The sequence below is a fragment of the Festucalex cinctus genome, chromosome 11 (assembly GCF_051991245.1).
Source record: "Festucalex cinctus isolate MCC-2025b chromosome 11, RoL_Fcin_1.0, whole genome shotgun sequence".
Taxonomy (NCBI): domain Eukaryota; kingdom Metazoa; phylum Chordata; class Actinopteri; order Syngnathiformes; family Syngnathidae; genus Festucalex; species Festucalex cinctus.
In genome coordinates this window covers 23,943,947-23,965,284 of record NC_135421.1, presented here as the reverse complement: position 1 = coordinate 23,965,284, position 21,338 = coordinate 23,943,947, and the positions used below count along the sequence as shown (strand labels likewise).

At 40.2% G+C, this 21,338-nt stretch overlaps 3 protein-coding genes across 6 annotated transcripts in view; 1 reads left to right on the top strand and 2 right to left on the bottom strand.

The window, feature by feature from the left end:
* The window catches only part of LOC144030235 (FERM, ARHGEF and pleckstrin domain-containing protein 1-like), a 47,235-nt gene extending 37,675 nt beyond the window's left edge, over window positions 1-9,560 (bottom strand). The window contains exons 1-2 of one of the 3 annotated variants that reach the window (XM_077536357.1): window positions 9,239-9,560; window positions 5,723-5,929 (exon numbers count right to left, since the gene is read on the bottom strand). In XM_077536357.1, the coding sequence (XP_077392483.1) occupies window positions 5,723-5,902 (180 nt within the window). In that variant the 5' untranslated portion in view covers window positions 5,903-5,929; window positions 9,239-9,560. The remainder of the gene's footprint in view (window positions 1-5,722; window positions 5,930-9,238) is intronic. The other 2 variants (XM_077536356.1, XM_077536354.1) reach the window with 2 other exon arrangements.
* A 749-nt stretch (window positions 9,561-10,309) lies between these two features.
* Window positions 10,310-12,640, bottom strand: c11h3orf38 (chromosome 11 C3orf38 homolog). Of its 2 annotated transcripts, none has more exons than XM_077536812.1 (4): window positions 12,440-12,640; window positions 12,132-12,307; window positions 11,462-11,706; window positions 10,310-10,943 (listed from the first exon to the last, which is right to left on the bottom strand). In XM_077536812.1, the coding sequence occupies exons 1-4, from the start codon at window positions 12,564-12,566 to the stop codon at window positions 10,577-10,579; spliced, it is 915 nt and encodes a 304-aa protein (XP_077392938.1). In that variant the 5' UTR covers window positions 12,567-12,640; the 3' UTR covers window positions 10,310-10,576. The 2 variants fall into 2 exon arrangements, with proteins under 2 accessions (XP_077392938.1, XP_077392939.1); XM_077536813.1 differs by having other exon boundaries at window positions 10,310-10,934; window positions 12,440-12,639.
* Window positions 12,641-12,922: 282 nt separating this feature from the next.
* On the top strand, window positions 12,923-21,337 carry LOC144030181 (uncharacterized). The gene is made up of 11 exons (XM_077536244.1): window positions 12,923-13,345; window positions 14,184-14,423; window positions 14,490-14,616; window positions 15,922-16,074; window positions 16,205-16,393; window positions 17,912-17,985; window positions 18,302-18,499; window positions 18,591-18,728; window positions 18,829-18,918; window positions 18,990-19,133; window positions 20,002-21,337. The coding sequence occupies exons 2-11, from the start codon at window positions 14,184-14,186 to the stop codon at window positions 20,128-20,130; spliced, it is 1,482 nt and encodes a 493-aa protein (XP_077392370.1). The 5' UTR covers window positions 12,923-13,345; the 3' UTR covers window positions 20,131-21,337.
* Window position 21,338: the final 1 nt, after the last annotated feature.

Here is a 21,338-nt window from a genome sequence, read left to right as displayed (position 1 = left end):
TAAAGACAAGCCCACTCAGCTGGTTGGGAAGTTTATCACCATCTCCTTAGATTTAAACCAGCCTTGTAGTTTCAATCATCACTGCAGTCTGACTCAATCAACCTGAAACCAACCATCTGCATTCAGGTACTGAAAAAAATACCATTAATAGTGGATGAGTCATATTGGAGAATGGAGAGAAAACACTAATGGCTTTTGAAAACTCTAACATGGTACAAAAGGGAGTTGGGTTAATGGCCGCTTCCCACTGCTCCTCAAAGACTGCACCAGCCAATCAAATTCTCTTACACCCAAAGAAAAACATCTTCTCCCAAATCATGTCCACTGTGACTAAATCACTGTGCCACTTCTACGCCTTGAGCAATGTAAGCGAGGAGAAGCAGACTGCAACCCAACCATGGCGACCAGGTTTAAAAGGATTTAGCCCGCCGCTCCATGACAAGAAAAAGAAACATTCGCCCCCAACCCCCAAATCTGAGCTCAGCCGTTTCTCCAAGTCAACATGTCATACTTAAAAATACACCACGTGAAACATGAGCTACTGAGACCGTTTGGTAGTCTGAAATAATAAGGCAGCATGTATGAGGGAGTATGAAGTTCAGAATTGAAAACTAGGGGTTATACTGAATAACTACATATCAAACATTTATCGTGAGCTGAAACCTAGCCTAGCTCAACAGTTGCCAGCCAAATACAACTTACAAGGCACGTTACTTGTATTTCATATATTGTAGTCAAATGACAAGCAATTTAAAGTCTTCAATGAACCTAACATGCATGAATTCGGCAGGTAATAGGGTGGAAACAAGCGCAGTAACCACCCCCGATGCTTTATGAATTGGTCCTGATCTTATGTCACTGGGATGCTAACAGTTAGCATTGATAGTCACGTTCAACTGTTTTATAACACAGCGCAGCAACAAATTTGGACTGATATTATAACAATACTCGCATGTATTCCAAATCCTGTATGAAAAATTACAGTATTTTTCTAAGTCACTTCCACTGGTCGTAGAAGAAGTACTATTTTTCGGATATTTTACTGCCTCCTATTGGCCAAGGCGGACACACCAGAAGGAGCAGTGCAATGAATAGAATTACAGCGTAAAATGACGCAAAAACTGTTTAATTCTTTACATTCTACTTAATTGTATTAATACACAAGTACCATGTGCTTATTTATTTCAATGTCTAAAGATGATTTGAGACACGAGTGTGGACACGGAACAACGAAAAGGCACCATTGTTTTGCTTTGCCAAGTAAACTATCTTCAAGTGAAGAGGGCTTCATTTAATCAGGCCGTAGCCTCGTCTAATAGAGAAAATTGCTTCGCCACAATCTTGTGGCAGTTACAGGCAATTTAAGACCTTTTTGGGACGTAGCATCAATTTTTGCTATGGGTTCACTATATAGTCTCTGCTCCCCAGTTGGCAGCAGCCAAAGAATACACACACTTAGCTCAGTGAGTCAAGGGACAAGCATACTGAGGAGGGAGTTGAAAGAAGCCCTTCATGATGTAGTAAGGTCCTCATCACTATTCAACTGGTAACAAGGCACACTGCAACTGCGCTAATTGGGTACCATCCCAGTGAAAGGGTGACAGTATGGTGGCTCGATAAGCACTCTTGAGATTCCTACTGAAATCCATATGGGCCCTTCCTTTACAGTCCTCTGCTGGCATGGATGGTCTCTGTTCAGTTCCATGCGGTCAAGCATGCTTGTGGGGATGGGAATTTGGTGGCTGTCTTCCAGCATTAGATGCAGAATGATTGGTAAGCCAGTGGTGAAGTGCAGATCTTCAATGACAGATGACATTCATCTGTATTCTATGCTACTTAATATGAATCAAGGTGAGGCCTTTCCTGTTGACCAGTGAAAGGCCGACGACATCCTAGGCCGGTCACCAGTCAAGAGCAATTGTGAATTGAAGTATGGTGATTTCATCCCAGTTAATCAGTTCGCTATTCATTTTGGCAATAGCCACAAAATGACCTAATTACGGTAACTTCAATGAGTTACTCAAATTCTACAAAAAACAAACAAATAAACAAACAAACAAACAATAAAAAAATCCAGTTTGGTCAAAATAGTAAATGGTATCTGTACTGTATTGTATAGTGTGTTTACAAAGCAAAAAACGTACTGGAGACCACAAGGACGCAGCATATCAACACATGATAATAGTTTAAAATAACTTACTTTAACCAGGATCGCACGCCGTACCCTGGCCAATGGCATAACAAAGGATGTTTTTTTCCTCCTTGGTTCCATATCAAATCCATCTACTAGCGTCATCCTAGCTAGTGCTCAGGTAGTTCGTCTGTTAGGTCCATGGCATCTAAATTTGAAACTCCCTTCCATTTTTTTAAGGTCCGGTATTAAATCCATCAACTAGCCTCATTCTAGTTAGTGCTAAGATTGTTTGTGTCTTAGGGGAGTTTTCAAACTTGGACACCAGACCTTTCGTTTGTTGCTAGCATGGCGTTAGCAGGTCAAATATTCCTGTTGCTGGGACAGTACGGCGTTTGCCAACCAAATATTCTCATAACTACTTTTGGGAGTCCGCACGAATGTAGCTTGTATGTAGCTTTCACCTATGTACGTAAATAGGGCAGACAAAATCCTTCAGTCCACACTATGTTACGACACGAAATGACTTGAATGGGAAAATTCTGATTTGGCTACTTCACACCATATACAGTAAAGCCATGTATTGCGCCCCTCGTAGGGCAACACAATCTTCTGGTTTGTTTTCTCAAGCCTCTATAGACAGATTAGAGTATTATAGACTATAATGATGGATTATCCTCTGATAACATCAACAGAATACAAACAAAGGCAGCAAGAGGAGGCGTTTAAAATCTTTAATGACAAGATAGTGAGATTATCAACATCCTCCGCAAAGCACCTGCCATGTACACAGCCCTATGTCAATGTATGGCGGATTCCAGGCCAACCACTGTTGCTTTAGGTGGTAATTGCAGAAACAAAAGTGACACATTAAGACTGTGATGGCACAAAATCAATTTTCACAGTACATGGAAATGCCAATAGATGAAGCCTTACTTTCCACACCGACTATACCCAGGCTCGAATGTGCAAAGCAAAGGTCAGGCACACATTGGCTCATTATGGTTAAATAAGAAGTAGAGGAGCAGAACCTATTTTACAGACACTGTAGAGAATTATGATTTTCTAGTTTCTAATAGCTGCTACTGCATTAGTTACTGATGTCAATGGCATCATGAGTCCCAACATTTTCCCAAGAAATGTGGCCTGAAAGCATTTCAGCATCCCATCCCCTCCCCCATTTTATCACACTCTGCACATGCAACTTTGAAAATGCCTTGAGCAAACACTGATGAGTCTGAGTGGTTTTGGTTTGAAGTCTCTACAAGCAAAAATAGTCCATTTGAGAAAAGCACTTTTTGAAGAACAAACAAGTAGTGCAATCAGTAGAGTGCAGACTATGACCAAATCTAAAACACAAGTGAATCCGTACCAAATTTTTCACTTTCATCATTCACATTGAGGAAAAACTACCCTTTTTTGCAACCTAAACTTTATTCTCATCCAGACCCGATTTGGCTCATCGACTCCACTGTTATTCATGTCTGTGTGGCCAAACGTCATTACCATCTACATACGTGGTCCAAGTCAGCAGGCTAAGTAGGCCACAGTATGGTATGTGACCCCCAACATGACGAAATGGTCCCTTTTGTCTCTCAACCATCTGATACCCTGCCCACTCAGCTGGAAACCTGCCTCTTTGAACTGCTTGGGGAAAAAACAACTGCAAGCTTTTGGTATCATTTACAGCAAAAGAGGTTAGACCTTATACCTTCAGTCACCCAGAATATAAAATCATGCGCGCAGGCCTGGCACCGCTCAGTTACTCGATTAAAAATGCCATTAATAATTAACAAATTATGTTGTCGAGCAGCACTTCTTAAAGTCTGAGGTGTGCGTCTCCTGGGGGCCGCCGGAGAACAATGAAGAAAAAAGGACCTTTGAACCTTACTGAGGTGTCTTCAGCTATGGTGAAAAAAAGGCCACAGAGTCTTGGGTGAGAAGAAACTCAAATTTGTTTTAATAAGACTCTCTGTCCTAGAAGAGAGTCAGCAGGTAATCACAGTAAAGTTTGGAGAACGTGTTTGTATTCGGTGTGAAGACGCCTCCAGGCAAAACAAGATTGGGCCGAATGAATTTTTTAGGACATAATGTGAGTTAAATTGACTGAATAAAGCTTCTATTTGCTTCCGAAGCGCTGTGACAAAAGATTTATTCAGGTCAACAGCAAGCTAACGCCATAACCGTTAACGCATTACTCTGCATTTCTGGACAAAAACGACGATGCTGGACGAGAATTTAAATTGTATAAGGTTTGGGGAATAAAAACACTGGCTGACAAGAGGAGGAGTGATCTTGAGGCACAATTTGATTAGGGCTATTTTTAGCGGTAAGTGGCTTATTTCCATTTCAAGCCATTAATTATGTAAAACATTTTACACATCACCATGCTTTAATTACTATCCCTACTATTGCTAGTCTCCGGTGTGATATTTTTCAGTAATGAGAAGAATAACAAGATGTCCACAAGTTCCATGTGATAATTGTGCTAGTTTAAACTTTGAAACTTTTCTTCTCTGTCTCTGCCAACAAAAGTTACACAATGATCAGGATTAATGGACTGATAATTTTGGGAGTTCCTCCTGGTTGTTTGTTCTTTTTTTCTTTTCTTTTTTGTGTGTTTCCTCATTTGGTGTTGGTTGGCATATTTGTGCTGCATAACAATTCTAGTGCTGTCACTCTCGAATATTCTTAGAATCGATTAATCTATCGATTATTCAATGGATGAATCGACTAATCTGATTCATTTTGCTCATCGATTAATCTTGACAGCTCTGAACACTTCCTTACAAAAACATTCAAGTAAAAGGATGTTGCATTAAAAGCACAATATATCCAAAATGTTACTTGTGTAGATGTAACCGAGTAAAATGCAGTTCGTGTCAACCCAGATCTGAATCTGAACACATCTTAGGTCACACGCACCACAAAACAATCAATCGGCATCTTCATTTAACACATTCACTGCCAGCCCAGCAAAAATGCCTTATTTGACGTCTTTTTCCGTCAATGGCAGTCAATGAGTTAAGATGAGATGTAACCAAAATTGACAGATTTTTAAGCAAAATTTGCCTTAAAAAAGAAAAAAGGAAAAAAAGGATGCTGCAATATAATCACAAAATATATTGGCACATTGTGTTTAACACATTCACTGCCAGCCCAGCAAAAATGCCTTATTTGACGTCTTTTTCCGTCAATGGCAGTCAATGAGTTAAAAGGCTGTGCTTCAGCTTGCATCACCCACACTGTAGAAGCATCTACTTTCGGCAAACCCTCTCCTTTATATTTACTTATGCAACTGTCAATCCATAGCTAATCAACATCAACATGAACAACATGATTTTCCACAAGAGTGCGTTGGCAAAACCTCACTTCCTGAATGCCAAGTAGATGGGGCACTTGAATATGTAGGAGGTAGTCGGCAGAAACCGTTTGAGACAATCTAATGGATGAACCATGACATGTACACAGTAATAAGATCCCTCCCGTTTCATTAATGAATTGAAAACATTAACTGCATGCTGTTTCCATGCCAACCAGTTACCAGACTCTTCGAACCAATAAAAACAGGAAAATGTTTTGGAAACTCACCGAGACATCAAAGAGCTCCTCTGTGTCATCCAGCATATGGACCCTGACGGTGACATGCCTACCGGCGGGCATGGCCGGGGGTCTGTGCGCCGGGTCGAGCGTACTGATGCCAAGAGTCTCCGGGGCCCCGAGACGGTGCCCTGCTCTCGACGTCACGGGCTCCGGGTCGGGATCTGCCATGTCGCCCTGCGCTGCTCACTGCCCGCCCTGCACAGACGTCACCGACGGCATCAGGGCTGACGCAGGTATGCAATGATCCGAAGAACCCCGCCCCTTTGTTCACATTAACACAGTAATGACAAAAGCTGGATTCACACAGACTGCTAATGGTCGCCTGTGGGACAAGCGATTAGTGGGAAGAAATGTTAGGCATGATCCTGATTTCAAGGCACAAATCAGACTGTGGTAATTTGATTTGACATTGAAATTACGAGGCTGCAGCGCCAACATCTGAGAGTCATTAAAAACAATATTGATTTGGGAGGCTTGACATAAAAAGATACAGAAATATAGTTGGTGTCAAGGGTATTGTAAATACTAGTAAATCAGTAAGACACATTCCCGTGAGTATCTATATTTTACGTCAAAATCAAACTTAAAGAGAGTGGAGTCTGAACTTGTCTCCTTTTAACAGTTTAGTTGAGGACAATCCATCATTATGTTTTTTAAAAGGGAAGTCAACCTTAAACATTTCTTGACAATGATATGCTTTAAGCGACCTCACTAGTCTGAACATGACATTCTGATTAATATTACATTTGTAGAATATGAGTTATAAAGCAAAATCCAGCCATTTTTATCCATCTCGGGGGGGCGGCCATTTTGTCACTTACTGTCGACTAAAGATGACATCACAGTTGCTCAGTGCTCAGGCAACGACCAATCACAGGCCACCTGTTTTCTGAAGCTGCGCTGTGATTAGTTGTTACCTGAGACCTGAGCAACATTGATGTCATCTTCAGTCGACAGCAAGCGACAAAATGGCCGCCCCCTGAGATGGCTAAAAATTTTGCTGCAACTCATGTTTCACTAACGCAATACAGTATTAACCAGAATGCCATATTTAGACTAATGGGGCTGCATAAAACATATTGTCATAACATATTATTATTGGAAAGACTATTTAAGATACAATTCAATGATTTAAAGGTGAAGTCAAACTAACATTTCTTGACAATAAGTTATATGTGACCTCATTAGCTTAAACACGACATTTTGATTCATATTACATTTGTGGAAAATGAGTTATGCAGCAAAATCCAGCCGTTTTCATCCATATCTGGGGGCGGCCATTTTGCCACGAGGACTCAAGCAAGTTCACCCTTTTTGTTCTGAAGCTGAGCTATGATTGGTTATTACCTGAGCAACTGTCATGTTATTTTCACTCGACAGCAAGTGGCAAAATGGTCGCCTTCTGAGATTGATAAAAGCTGCTTAACTCCTATTCTGCTAACGCAATATTAACCAGAATATTATATTTAGAATAATGGGGGTGCAAAGAACATACTATTGTTAATATTTTGGGAGGGCGGGGGGGTGTTGACATCCCTTTAAAACGTGTTTCACGATGCCCGCAAAACCCCCTCATGCCATGCTCGATTCTCTCCTGAGTTCACATTCCATCGGGCTGATGTCATCCTGAGACCTCGCCGGCTAGTGCATCCGGGTTCTGCACCCACGAGCGTGGGCAGCCGCTCAACCGCCGCTGCCAAACATTTAGGGCCCAAAGTGGATAATGCAATTCAGCCGAGCGCATCACATGCATTTATTTAGTTTTCTTTGTTAGTGAGATGAAAGGTGCACTATTTCAAACACCCACGTGTATATTAATATTTCAGGCAAGACACACCATACCTGTAGTTTTCTGTTTTCATATTTTTAATTGTAATTATTTGAGTTATTTTGCAACGTGGACACCTCCCGTTCATTTGTCATGGCCATTGACAAAATGACAAAATGACAAAATGGTGGCTCATCCAGGATCTTTGTTCCTGTTTTGGTTGCGCAAGTGAGTACCAGTAAATTGTCATGTTTGAACTAATGATTACTAAGTTGCAACATTTGGATAATTTGCTCAAAACATTTGTTCTGGGTTATGACATGATCCAATATGTAACTTTGCGAAGCTGAACCGCAAGTATGCTAATTTAGAGATTTATCCTCAACTAAAAACTCTTGAATGCATGATTCTGTGCACTCATGAAACAGTATTCATGACATCATCAATCACACCACTTATCCTGTTTAGGTCAACCCAACTGACTTTGAGCAAGAACCAGAGTCTACCCTGGTGCATAATAAACAACCATTTTCTACCTGTGGCATCTGGCATTAGAAAATAGAATAGAATTACTGCACTGGCAAATGTCTACTGCTGCTCATGTATTTAGTGACCTTTAAAACCTGGACACACTTTCAATGCAAACAAACATTTCATATCAACACTGGCGAAAAGGAGTGCTGAGGAAGTGTGACACACGCTCACACCCTCCCATGCCACTAAATGAATCACCTGGTCATGAGTCAAGGCCAATGACTTCCTCTGAATAGGTCACTATATGCAGACCTGAACAGTTTGTCATTGTACACCGGCACCTTGTTGCCTGGTGTCATAAAGCAAAGTGGCCCTGCATGAAAAAGCCGGAACCCGTGGAAGTGTTTTGCACAGAAAATGACCCTGTCTTTGAACATGCTTGCTTGAAATTCCCCACTAATGTGTAACATGGAGTTGTTAAAAAAAAAAAAAGAAAAAAAAAAAAGCAACTGGCTTATAGACGCTCCTGGCCTGGAACAGTGGTTCTTCTGTGTGCAGGGGCAACACACAAGGGCTCCTCAGTGAGGGTCAACACCGCACAGCTGGAATGCTTTAGTGACAGCTGGATGGCCACAGGCCCCTCTGCACCGAAACTGCCAGCTGTGCCAAAGCTCGAACCACAGCAGCATCTTTCACTCACACCGGGGTGTGGTTGGAGCGTGACAAATTCCCACTGGGATTTTTTTTTTTGTCAATCGGAAATCTATCACTGAGAGAGTAGCCAAGCAACACCAGCAAGATGTCTTTACAGTCAGCCGATTATGCAATTTAAAGCCTCTGCAGGGATACAGTGGAATTGAATGAAGGAATTCACTGGTCCGGTTTTGTAATGTAGGTTAATAGAGCAGTCTGGTGCAAAGCGCAGCATGTTTGCATGCATCATGTGCAATGTGAACTACACTCACCTGGTCAGACAGCGTAAACTAGATTACGCGTAAACGTGTATTTCCGTGCATGTTACAGCGTCTAAAAAAAAAAAAAAAAAGCGACGCGGCCGCAGCCTTCTGCGCAAATCCACTAAAAATGCATTAATGCACTGCAAAAAAAGCTAAGGTTCGTTTATAATAGTGAAGATTTCCCTCAAGTGTCTCCCACGAAAGCCACAGGATGACGGAACAAGCACGTAAGACTTAACCCTAATCTCCTCAAACAAGTTGGATCACTTCAAGAGCACACGAGACTTGACGAGCTCGAAATCTTACCAGTTTTCCCCCTTTGTAAATGCGTCTTTTCTTAATTCCACACCTTTGGATCCCCCAGCGGAGTGGATTACATGGGCGTCCGCGGTGGGTCAAAGGAACACGGTCACGGAGTCCAGGTGACTTTTTTTTTTTTTTTTTTAGGTGCTGCTCGGACCGGAGAAGAGACTTTCTGCGGTCGCCATGGCGGACGGCAGAGTGAGTGCGTGAGCGAGCCGGCGGTCACAGACGAGATTACAGCCAACCGAACGGCTGATTCACTCAAACTGGCTTCGGTGCAAAGGAAGGAGGCGCAGCCGGGACGAGGAAACACACAGGAAGAGCTACACCCCCATCTACAGGCCAACGTGGGAATAACACTTTAGAAACTGGTTTTGTGATACAAACTAATTGTAAAACTTGTTTCTACCATCAGTGTGACCTATAATCCGTACAGCTACATTGAAAATAAAAATATCCTATCATAAATGAGTGTCTTCACTATGTTTCATGCAAATGGTCAATTCCAATCTCACAATTACGTCACAAGTCAAAATGCAGTCTGAAAGGAAAGTGAAAGGAAAGTGAAAGGAAGCTCCTGCGTTCATTGGAAAGCGTTGGAATTTGTTATTTGATTTGTAAGAATTTGTTTTTTATTTAAAAAAATGGATGTCATTTGACTACTATAACAATCTGCCTGGTTTGTATGCTAGTTACAGGCAAAAATACAATACACCTTTTGGGAAAACTTCCCTGATAAAGCATTGGCAAAAAAATACCTGTTGAGACATGCTAAAAGTTTCATTGTATTACAAAGATCGTATGACTTGATTCCCTGAAAAGGTTGTGCAATAACATGGGTGATTTTTGTTCAGGCCATTTTTTTCTCCAATCTGCCTGCAACTTCTTTTCGTGATAATCGTGTTTCCTTTCCCTTTTGGGGGGGGTATCAACAGTTTTGTGTCCACATTCCTTGGCTAGGCTCAGTGAAGTGATGAGATTCCAATAGCATCCAACATTATCAGAAGTCCAGCCATGTACCGCATGTCATGGAATCAATGGAGAACATCACGTTATAGGAAAAACTAGATGACGTTGGTGGTGAGTCGTGACAGTACGGCTCTGGAAAAGATTCCTTTAATTTCAGCTTAACGGTTTTGAAATCCAAAGAATGAATACAATATGTTTCTTTCAATTTTTACATATTTTCCATAGTCACTAATGTAAAATAAAATTAACAGAAAATAAGAATTGGGAAATCCAATATACCGTTGTCAATTAGGTTCATGAATACAACAGAGTTGTCAGTCAACCTCCTTGGTGTGTAAAATGAAAACATGATATAATATAAGTCTTAAATTGTCATAAAGTACAGAGCGTCTGCAGTTCACTGGCGTTGTAAGTCAAGGCTGGTGCAGTCGTCTGTGCTCCGGCCAGAGCATCCTGCCCTCGGATCTTCATGTTGACAAACTTGATCTTCCAGGTGTTGTTATCCAGCGGCGAGCGAATGAGTCCAAATATTTGCTCGAATACGCCGAGGCAGGTGTTGTCTCTGTGGATGGTTCCGGCAACGGCCACCAGAACCAGGCCGTGTGCGGAAGACAGCACCTTGAGACCGTGCGGCTCCAGGTTGGGGCTGAAATGGAGATGCTCCTCCTTGGTCAAGGCCAGGAAACGACAGCTGACTAGTTCGGCACCCAGGAACTCCTCTAATTGATCACTGCCGGCTCTGAGGGAAGACAAATACAACTTTGTAATACAGCGCTAATTCTGGAGTTCACGCCTTGGCCACCAGGGGGCAGTATAAATACATACAGATGTACTACATGTAGATTTAATGATAAAACAAAGCTAGTCGGGGTTTTTTGGCAGAACACAATGAATATATGCTTTTCTGAATGTGTTGCTACCATTTGTGTTTGAATACAATTCATTTAAAGGTTTATAACTACTGCAATATTAATGCTAATTTCATTAGCCCGTCTACAGTGTTTGTTATTGTCCGTTAACATTAAGCTACCATGCAAAATTATTGTCTGTTTAATAAACACCTTACAAAAAGTGCTTAGCCTCTTTTTGGTGGTCCACTACAAAGTATGTAGCACTTATGCATCTATTTTTTGCCAGCAACTCAAGAAAAAAAAAAGATGAAAAGAATAAAGAAAGAATTGATCTGAGCCACGGCTAGTGTATAAACAAATCTCAGTTTATGGCCAGTAAGTGTATGTCAGTCTTTGACAATAATACCTGGCAACAAGGCGGAGTTTTGCATCTGGCCAGAAGTGCTGCGGTCCCCAGTCTTGAGCTTGCTGCCCCAATGACGGGTTTTGACTGTTCAACAGCTGGAAGAACCAACTACAAAACTGCTGTCCCAGCATGAAAGTGTCACAGCCAATGTCAGCCTTCACATCTGCCATCTCCATGTCTGTGTTTGGCACTAGTCTCTGTTTGATGTCATCTGTCGCTCCTGGAACGTGTTCTTCAACCACCACCTTCACGGCATCACAAGGAAGTAAATGTACAGCGGACAACTGTTAATGCCTCCCACATGCTTTAAACTTAGTAAACACATTGTGAACATTAAAAAAATGCATTATCATGGCTGCATGTAATTGTCTGGGCATGAACTGTTGCTGTCAGTCACTCATGTCTTTCTGTATGTGTTTTACTGCTTTTCCAATAGTTAGTAAACGGCTGAAAAGGCTCACCTTTCCCCACATAAGAAGGCATCATAGTATGCAAACTAAATTCGCATTTGAAAAAAAAAAAAAAAAAAGATTACGGGTAATTCTTGTTGCTTTGGGGCATTTCAACAAAAGTATGCCACAAATATGCACAAGACGTAGTACATCAAGACACAGAAAGCTACACAAATATGTTTGTATTGGGTCGTCCAAATATTTCATTATGTCCCTACCTCCGCACTTGACCAGAGCTCCAGCGTCCTCTTCACTAACTGGTGTTTCTCACTATTTGGGGGCATCACCACCCCCTCTTTAGCCAGGTACTTAAATATGATGTCTCGGTGAACCTTCTTCCTTTTCAGAAGCTCCTCTCCATTTTTAGTGAAGGACAGGATTGTCTCTTTGGCCTCTTTATAAATAAATAAATAAATAAATAAATAAATAAATAAATAAATAGTATGTTGACGTTATGCTACACTGAAATGTGACGTGGTAACTAAACAACTGCCTTGCGAAAAACTACCACAGAGAAGACATTTACCTGTAACATCCTCCACGACAATCATCTTATTGGTAATAGTGTCACTCAGTGAAAGTAGGTCCACTTTCGACATCAAATTCAATATTTTCAAACAACCAGAGCGCTCTGGTCCTGACAGAGGCGACATTTTATTCAAGGCCCTTGCAGCTACGGCTGCTACACAGGCGAGTCCGTCTCCAAACTTATCCGGGCAAGACAAGAAGGGAAACTAATGTTCCGAGTTACGTTTATGTTTTGAAAAACGTTTTTTTTATTCGGGCAATGTGATGTCAAGGGTAAAGAGAGGAATGTTTATACAAAATCCAGAGATCGGTCGCTACAATTGTTTTTATTTTATTTTTATTCTATTTACTTTCCCACTGACGTTCTTGACAGGACACGCCCCGCTGAAAAATGATTGGCTGCCGCATCTCCCACTGCAAAATGATCGGTTGATACACCCACCAACTTGATTATCTTTTTTTTTTTCTTTTTTTTTCTTAATGTACACAGGCTTCTTAGGTTCTGCCCGGAGGAATTCCGCGGAATTCAGAATATCAGAGTACACTTGGACAATAAATAACTTCACTGCATTAGTTATAATGTAAAATGTAATATAACTTAGTACAATAATTTCGATAAGATAAGATAAAATTATTGTTTTCGCAGTTACACGTAGTAGTAGTATTACGGTTTTTATATTTCCAGGTGCTCATGAACGCATCATAAGGATGAGCAAGCTAGCCACAGTAGCTCGATCGCAGTTGTGCGTGTTGACTAATGTGCGTGTTGAGCAGTACTAACATATTCGTTAACCTTAAAAATTCACTCATGTCTATGAATTTACTCACCCGGACCATTTCAAGCAACGGTGTTATTTAACTATTTATTGCACGAGGCACTGGAAAATTCGAGCACGATTGACAGGTAATGTAATTTCCAGGTGTGTGACCTGTACAAAACATGTAATAGATTGATTACAGCTGTCAGTGTAGCCTATTTCCACTGAAATAATTGCGAAAGTGTGGGTCTTTTGTTGTATTATTTATTATCCAACATAGTGTTGCACATAAACACATCGTTTTGTCAGTGTAAAAGAATGTGGACCCTGGACTTGTTGACATTTAAAAGACGGTGTGGAGAGAAATCGTATGTGCTTGCTTATAATTTTCTTCTTTCTTTGTCTGTATACATTCTTAGCAACTTGACTCTTTTTGCTTGCTGTATTTTCTTTCTTGTTTTTAAAAACGTTCAAAAAAAATTCTTAAAACAAATATGCTGTTAAGTTGACGAAATGGAGTGCAGCCTGGAACAGTATTTGATTTGACCAATGTTTACAGAACTTTTGTAACCGTCTCCACCTGCCTGATAGAGTGTTGGCTAATTAATAAATCGAGCGGTATGTTCCAAACAAATCTTCAGTTAATTTAAATGAGTCATATTATCTCACTAAAATACAGAAAAAAAAGATTACCAATTGACGAGCTTTTCAAGACCAAACTCATTTTGTTTTAATTACTGAAGAGCAAAACACAGCATTGTTGACTTTTTGCTGAATAACTTCCATGTAGTGAGAAAAAACAAAACAAAACAATGAGGGCTCAGATGAAAACCAGATTAACAGGTAATGCTTACAGTGTAGTGTAAACATTCTCAATGACCTTTTATGTGTAAAAAATAACTATATTTCAAAACCAAAACAACCCTATTAAAAAAAAACAAAAAACAAAAAACGTTAAAACATAAATGTTCTACGTTGCTGTAGATGGAGAAGTTTATAAACAGTGACAAGGGACGGGTGACCATCTACTCAATCCAAGGCTGCCCACACTGCCAGCAGGCCAAGGCCTTTCTGGCCCCCTTGGGAGTTCCAATTTGCGACGTCGATCTCAATGAACATCCCGAGCTACAGGCGCCGGTGAAGAAGCTGACAGGGAAGGTCACAGTCCCTCAAATATTCTTCAACAGCCGTTATATTGGGAGCAAGGAAAAACTGCAGAAACTGGTGAGGAAACAAAGCGTACGATACACTTTGACAGAGTGGAGCCGTTGATCCGTGTCCTGTTTGAAGCCTCCAGAGGAGCTTCAAAAGTTGGTGAAGATGGTCAAGGAGGAACCTATTACAGCCGACGCTCCACCGCTGCCAGAGTTGAAACAATCACAGGCTGCTGCTGTGGACGCTGACCAGGATGAAAAACGTATGTTGCACAATTTATAGTTTTGTAATATTTTGGAAAAAGGAGCACAAGTAACTAAATTGATGTCAAAGTATGTATATAGTCTAGTGATGGGAAAATGAAGCTTCATGAAGCCTCATGAAACACTATCGGTATTTATTGTTTTGTTTTTTGTTTTTTTTTCTCCTCTAAATTGATTTAATTTCCACTGGAAAAAAAAGTGCATTTCATCAATCACTATCCCTGACAAGAATACAATGCAGCAGAGAATGTTGCTGCTAAAATTGTCTTTCTGTGATACTGTCTGCTACACAGTGTTTACAGGGTTATTATTGCGCAGTCACATTTGTTAGAAGCAGTTAGGAAATTATGGCTGGCACATGTTGCAACGTTTGGTCTTTTGACATCAAGTGTGTAACAATGTGCTCATCTCCTCATGTCAACTAAAGTTTCAAGGCGTATGCTCCACTTTAATACATTGTACAGTGGACCCCGCTGATTCAGTGTTTCTCAAATGGGGGTACGTGAAGGCACTCCTTGGCGTACACGAGATTTTAAAATACATTTAAAAAGTAACATCTATACAAAAATCCTTTAAAAATAACTATTCAATTATGTAAATATGTCAGACAAATGCTGTTCAATTTCAATCCTAAAAAAAAAAAAAACTTGAATCCCCCCAAAACAGAATGGTTTGATCCAATCAGTCGTTATGCCATTACCTTTCAATCATTTAAAAACTTTATTTAAAATTGAATTAGTGATTTCTTTTTGACAACAAATCTTTACCAAAGAGGACAGTTACTTGTGCACATTTTTATATCCACAAATCTTGATTTATTTTTCTAGTGATATCTTTTTATTTCCAAATAGTTCAAGAGAGACCATGAAGGGTTAAAAAAAAAAAAAATTCACAGGGGGGTACATACTGAAAAAAGGCTGAGAACATTAAGAGTGAAAAACATCTTACCCTCTATTAAAAATTGTACAAGGGGAGTGCCACAAGGCTCCATTCTTGGGCCTTTACTTTTTAGTTTCTAAATTAATGACTGCCCTTATTATGAATGGTTATAATATACATAGCTGCAGAGGCCAGATTCTTCTTGAAAACTGCATGTTGTTTATGGTCGAGTTAAAAAAAAAGAAAAAAAAAAAGTTGTTTCCTGATAACAACACCAGGGGGTGTCAGTCATCAGGTCAGTCATTGCTCAGTGTGTGGCGAGCTTCTCCACAAAGAAAATTAAATGGAGGTGCAGCATATAAGTATGATGATGAGAGATGACCTCAGTATGGACGTGTTAAAGTCTCTATTGTTGTACTCATCAGAATTTGCATGCGAGAAAGACGGCTTGGCTGACCTGGTTGCGGTATTTAAAGATGCCAATGTGATTGGCACTCAGAGAAAGGGGCTGATTTTGTGCAAGAAGAGCTTCTCAAAGGACCAACTGCTTGCCTGGCTCATGAACGACAGGGGCATGGGTAAGCAAGGTTCCAGAGCAGCAGCAAAACCAGCGCTTTTTATTTTTATTTTTATTTTTTTTAATTTTACATGAAACCAATCTCAAGATATATGAAGGCGGAGACTTGACTGTGGTCATGTCTGTGCTAGACGAGGGTCAGGCCCGGCGTGTTGGCCACGAATTGTTGCTGAAGAAGTACATGGTCATTGCCCGAAAACACGGAGAGTCGGACGGAAGATTTGGAGCGGCCAGCGGGGACACGCTGTTCAGGTTGCTGGAGGACGACCCGCATTCAGCGCTCAACTCAGGACAGACGGCGTCCTGCAGTCCCCTGGAGGGTACGTGGGGACGGGGCACTCGCCGTGGTGGTCTCGCCGTGGCCTGTGTCCTCGGGGACTTTTTTACGCCCAAGCCGACTCTCCTTCAATCGTTTTCTGCTTTGTCACTGTTGCTTGCTGGTCCGTAAGGGTTCCTTTGGGTTGGCTTTTACAACTGGAGGTTTTGGTGGTAAAAACTAGGTTGGATCGAGATTGTATGGACAAAAGTCTTGAGACACAATCGTCATCACTCTTTTCTCTTCCAGTGTATTTTCTGGTTTACTTTCCCCCCCCGCCCTAATACAGGTGCATCTCAATAAATTTGAATATCATGGAAAAATTCAGTATCAATTCATAAATACTGTAAAACACATGATTTTACTTTTTTTTTTTATTTTGAAGACTACAGATCACAGCTAAAATTCCTCAAATTTCAAGAAATTGGAATATTAATATTTTTAATTTATTTATTGCCAGCCCTGTAAAAATTGATCTTTTGACGTCAATAGTCGTCAATGGCAGTGAATGAGTTAATATAGAAATGGCGGTAGGGATTGACCCTATATTATACATTTTCTCTTGTGTTTATCTACATGAGTTTTTTTTGTTTTTTTTTCTGATTTTTTTCTTTTTTTTACTGATATTCAACCTTATTGAGATGGACCTGTGTGTCAATAGTCCACAATCCTGGCTTTTACTCAATGATAGTAAAAACAGAGACTTGAATTCAGAGATAGCTTACATAATATTTAAGAATCATATTTCCGCAGGTCACAAGTGTCAAACGTAAGGCGTGGGGCCAGATTCGGGCCACCACTTCAACTTATGTGGCCCGCCAAGGCCAATTATGTTGTGCATGCCATGTTTCTTACTAAAATATCAAAATTGAAAATTTAATAACGTTGACATATTGCAAGCATTATTTATTTATTTATTTGTTTTTTGAAAATCTCTCTTTTAAAATAGAGTAATAGATTAGGTAACTTTTTTTTTTAGTAGTAATTCATCAATTTGTAAAGTATATGAGGTGATCACAATCATAGATTTATATGGGTTTGCAATCATAACGGCCCTGCGAGTGAAAATATAAAGAAATGTTTATTGTCAAATATTCCAAAACTGTTGATTAAAGAATTAGCATTATGTCCTCAAGTGTATTATTATCGAAGCCTATTTTTAACCACCAAATTCTGCTTTGTATGCTGTCTTTTAATGAAGGCTCCAAACATATTTGAGTGTTGCTGATGAGTTTTGTGTGTTTTCAACTGACTTTCAAACTAATCTGCTCTTGAGTGTGGTTGTACTACTTTCCTCTTGCATTTCCTCTTTTGCTCATTTGTCACGTGCAAGTTATTATTAACATCAGTGTTGTCCATTCATCCATTGTGTTCCGCTTATCATGTAAAAGGTGCTACTGACTTTGAGTGAAAAATGGCGTCCAACACAAGCTGGTCAGTCCAGTCCATCGAAGGAAATTATTTATTATGTCTTATAAATAAATGATTTTTTTTCTTTTTTTTTTCTGTCTCTCTCTCTTAGCGGCTGAACTCTCCTTGCTTTTGCGTGAAATGATTCTCAAGCTGTTCTCGGAGCATCTCTCAGCTGATGGCAAGGTGATAACTTGCTCTGGTTAATTTTATTTTATCAACATGTAGTCCTCAGTCTACGAAAGTATCGTACAAGAAAACACGCTGAGTACGTGTAGCGGTAGCCATGTTTTTCATGCTAATATTTATGCTTTTCTCGCATTATGAACGTCACCTGTTTTCTTGGTTTGGTCATGTGATTCTCACAATGCGAGCCCGGAGGCACTTTGACGCCAATTTCAGTTGGCAGCAGGGGGCGGTGCTGCATTTTATTATAAAACATGTTTTCAATCACATCTCAATTGTTTGATTTTAAAATCCGCCATTTTAAATCTCACCTCAGTCCGTGGACTACAAAGGCATGTCGGCAAACCCGGCTTTTCAGCGCTACTCTGAACTGGCCATTCAGCTGCAGAGGGTCAAGCTCCTCTCGCTCTCCCGCGAGGAGACGCTGGCCTTCTTCATCAACATCTACAACGCCTTGGTCATCCACGGTTATCTCCGCATGGGGGCCCCTACCAACATATTGCAAAGATACAGAGTAAAAGGACCCGAACACTCTTAACCGCCTCGTTGTTGGCTAGAATCCTCCAAGTCACTGCAACTTTTTGTATCTTTCTCCACTTTTATAGTTCTTCAACTATGTCAGCTACCTTATTGGAGGAGAAGTGTTCACCTTACAGGATATTGAAAATGGTGTTCTGAGAGGGAACAGGAAAGGTGTGGCACAGCTGCGAAGACCCTTCTCCAAAACGGACCCCAGACTACAAGTAGGCAAATTATGGAATATTTTATTTATATATTTTATTTTTCAACTGTATGAAAACGAATTGGCCGGGCTTGAGTTTCACTTCCTGTTATGTCCGCCAGGTGGCGCTCAAAGATGTTGAACCGCTCATTCACTTTGCCTTGAACTGTGGCGCAAAAGGCTGCCCTCCTATCAAGACTTACACGCCACAGGTAGGAGAGTCAAAGTAAACTCCACGTTGTGTATGATTTAGTTTTTAGCTCAACACTCTTAATCCTGGCAGGGCATCGACAAACAGCTACGCACGGCAGCCGAGGCCTTCTTGGAGAATGACGACGCCTGCGTGGTGGATACGGGGAAAAAAGAAGTCCGACTCAGTCAGATTTTCAAGTGGTACAAGGCTGACTTTGGAGGCACTGATGAGAAGGTAGGTAGCTGCACATAATACTTTTTAAACAGACTAAATAATGGCAGTACCTTTTGCAAATTTGGATGCGTGTTATTTCGCCTGTTATGCCTCACATGGATGTGGTTTGTTTTTGTTAAATAATTTAACTGCTAAATACAGCTGTTGATGTGACATGGTTTTGTTTTGGTTAAATATTTTAACTGCTAAATACAGCTTTAACATGGTTTTGTTTTTGCTGAATTTAACAGCTAAATCCAGCTGTTAAAGGAACATGGCTTTGAATTTGTAAAATAATATAACTGTTAAATCCAGATATTGATGTAACTTAGCTTTGTTTTTGTTAAATAATTTAACTGCTAAATCCAGTTGTTGATGTAACATGACTTTGTTTTTGTTAAATTTCTTAACTGCTAAATACAGCTGTTAATGTAAAGTTTTTTCTTAAATAATTTAGCTGCTAAATACAGACGTTTGTGTATGTAACATGGTTTTGTTTTTGTTAAATTTAACAGCTAAATCCAGCTGTTAATGTAACATGGCTTTGTTTTTGTTAAATAATGTAACTGCTAAATCCAGCTATTGCTGTAACAAGATTTTTGTTTTTGTGAAATAATTTAACTGCTAAATCCCTGTTTATATAACATGGTTTGGTTTTTTATTAAATAATGTAACTGCTAAATCCAGGTGTTAATGTAACATGGGCTCCTTATAGTGTAAATTCTACATGTATGTTGTTTATGCCAGGTGGTCCATTTTAAGTGCTTTGTTGCCACCTTGTGGCGGCTATTTGCAATTACAAATCCCCCCCCTTGGGCGCTTACCTCCCATGACTGATTTCACATGTGGCTTCAAGCTGAGTTCTTAATGCTCCTCGTCTTTCTCCCAGCTCCTGAATTGGGTGTTAAAGCACATGAGCGACTCCCCCAAGAAAAGCAGCTTGAAGGGAGTCATTTCTGCCGGAAAACCCAAAGTCAGCTACCTTCCATATGACTGGAGCTCCAACAGCAGCCACTGAAAACAAGGACGACATCCTTTCTGCAGCTTTTATGTTTTTTAACGATGGGCTTCCCTTACTCTTCTATCCCAATTATGCAAAACTTAATTAATTTGTTCGAGGGAACTGTTTGCACTTTACCGTCTAATTGTACTGCTCTTTTTCAGGTGTTACACAACACGCCGTTGTGCATCAATATAATTCAGAGAACAACTCGCACGTCAGTCTTTTAAACCCTGACATCATCTGCATGATATTTTAAAAAATCATTTCAATGCAATATGAGAAACTCAGGAGTCTTGTGTAACTTAATAGGAATCTGTGTAATCAAGCAGGCTCATATTCATGATGTCATAACTCCCAAAAGTATTTTAACTGGCAAATTAGATGTGGTTTGAACTCAAAAGGTGAACTCAAGGTGGAATTTATAAAGTTTTTAAAAAGGTGGTGCTCTTTTTGTAAGGATTGAGCCTCAGACGATGACAGAGAAGCACAGACGGGTAGGATACCTTAGTCCTCCAACATGTGCGGTGAAATATTTAGCATCCGCATGTCAACTTATAACCTCTTTATACCCAGCACCCACCAAAAAAAACAAACAAAAAAAAACACCACTAATATGAGATGATGTAACCCAACTCTGTTGGACCTAAGCTTAAAAAATGCCATTAATATCTTTCTGTTTTCCGTTATCTAGTAGCTGTTTTCATTTCATTGTGTGAGCTATGTCTGTTTCGTTTTAAATGTTTAGTGTCCACCATATACGTTTTTTTTTTTTTGCTTCATGGTCATGATAAATCCCATCTTTTGCATTTTACAGTTACAAACCGCACCAAAGCAATATCAAAAGCAGCATGTTAAATCTTAAGCGCATGTCGGAATGAATGCATCCTGAAATCCTTGAATGCACTGCCTTTCTTGGCCTGTCCATGAGTCAGTTGGAGTAGTTCTTCCATTTCTTGCATCAAGGCAGGGTCACGACGAGAGCACATGATGATGTTCGTCCACTTCTCCTGCTCAGAAATGTTTACTCCTCTACTCAAAGTGATTGATAGGCAATCAATTAACTTGTCCGAGACGGGACTGTATTAAGACGAACCCTGCACATTTTCTACAACTCTGCTATGACATGCAAAAAAAGTTTGAATACATTTTTCTGAAACTATGAAAGCAATATGTTTATGAATGAAATATGCAATGCTTAAATAAAACAAATATACCGAATCAAG

Excerpts from the sequence above, each read along its gene's own strand:
- LOC144030181 (XM_077536244.1), top strand. The coding sequence starts at position 14,184 with ATGGAGAAGTTTATAAACAGTGACAAGGGACGGGTGACCATCTACTCA. Across the intron at positions 14,424-14,489 it reads AGGAAAAACTGCAGAAACTG|CCTCCAGAGGAGCTTCAAAA; the intron begins GTGAGGAAACAA and ends TCCTGTTTGAAG. Across the intron at positions 18,919-18,989 it reads TCAAGACTTACACGCCACAG|GGCATCGACAAACAGCTACG; the intron begins GTAGGAGAGTCA and ends TAATCCTGGCAG.
- c11h3orf38 (XM_077536812.1), bottom strand. The coding sequence starts at position 12,566 with ATGTCGCCTCTGTCAGGACCAGAGCGCTCTGGTTGTTTGAAAATATTG. Across the intron at positions 12,308-12,439 it reads TGTCGTGGAGGATGTTACAG|AGGCCAAAGAGACAATCCTG; the intron begins GTAAATGTCTTC and ends TTATTTATAAAG. Across the intron at positions 10,944-11,461 it reads AAACTCCGCCTTGTTGCCAG|AGCCGGCAGTGATCAATTAG; the intron begins GTATTATTGTCA and ends GTCTTCCCTCAG.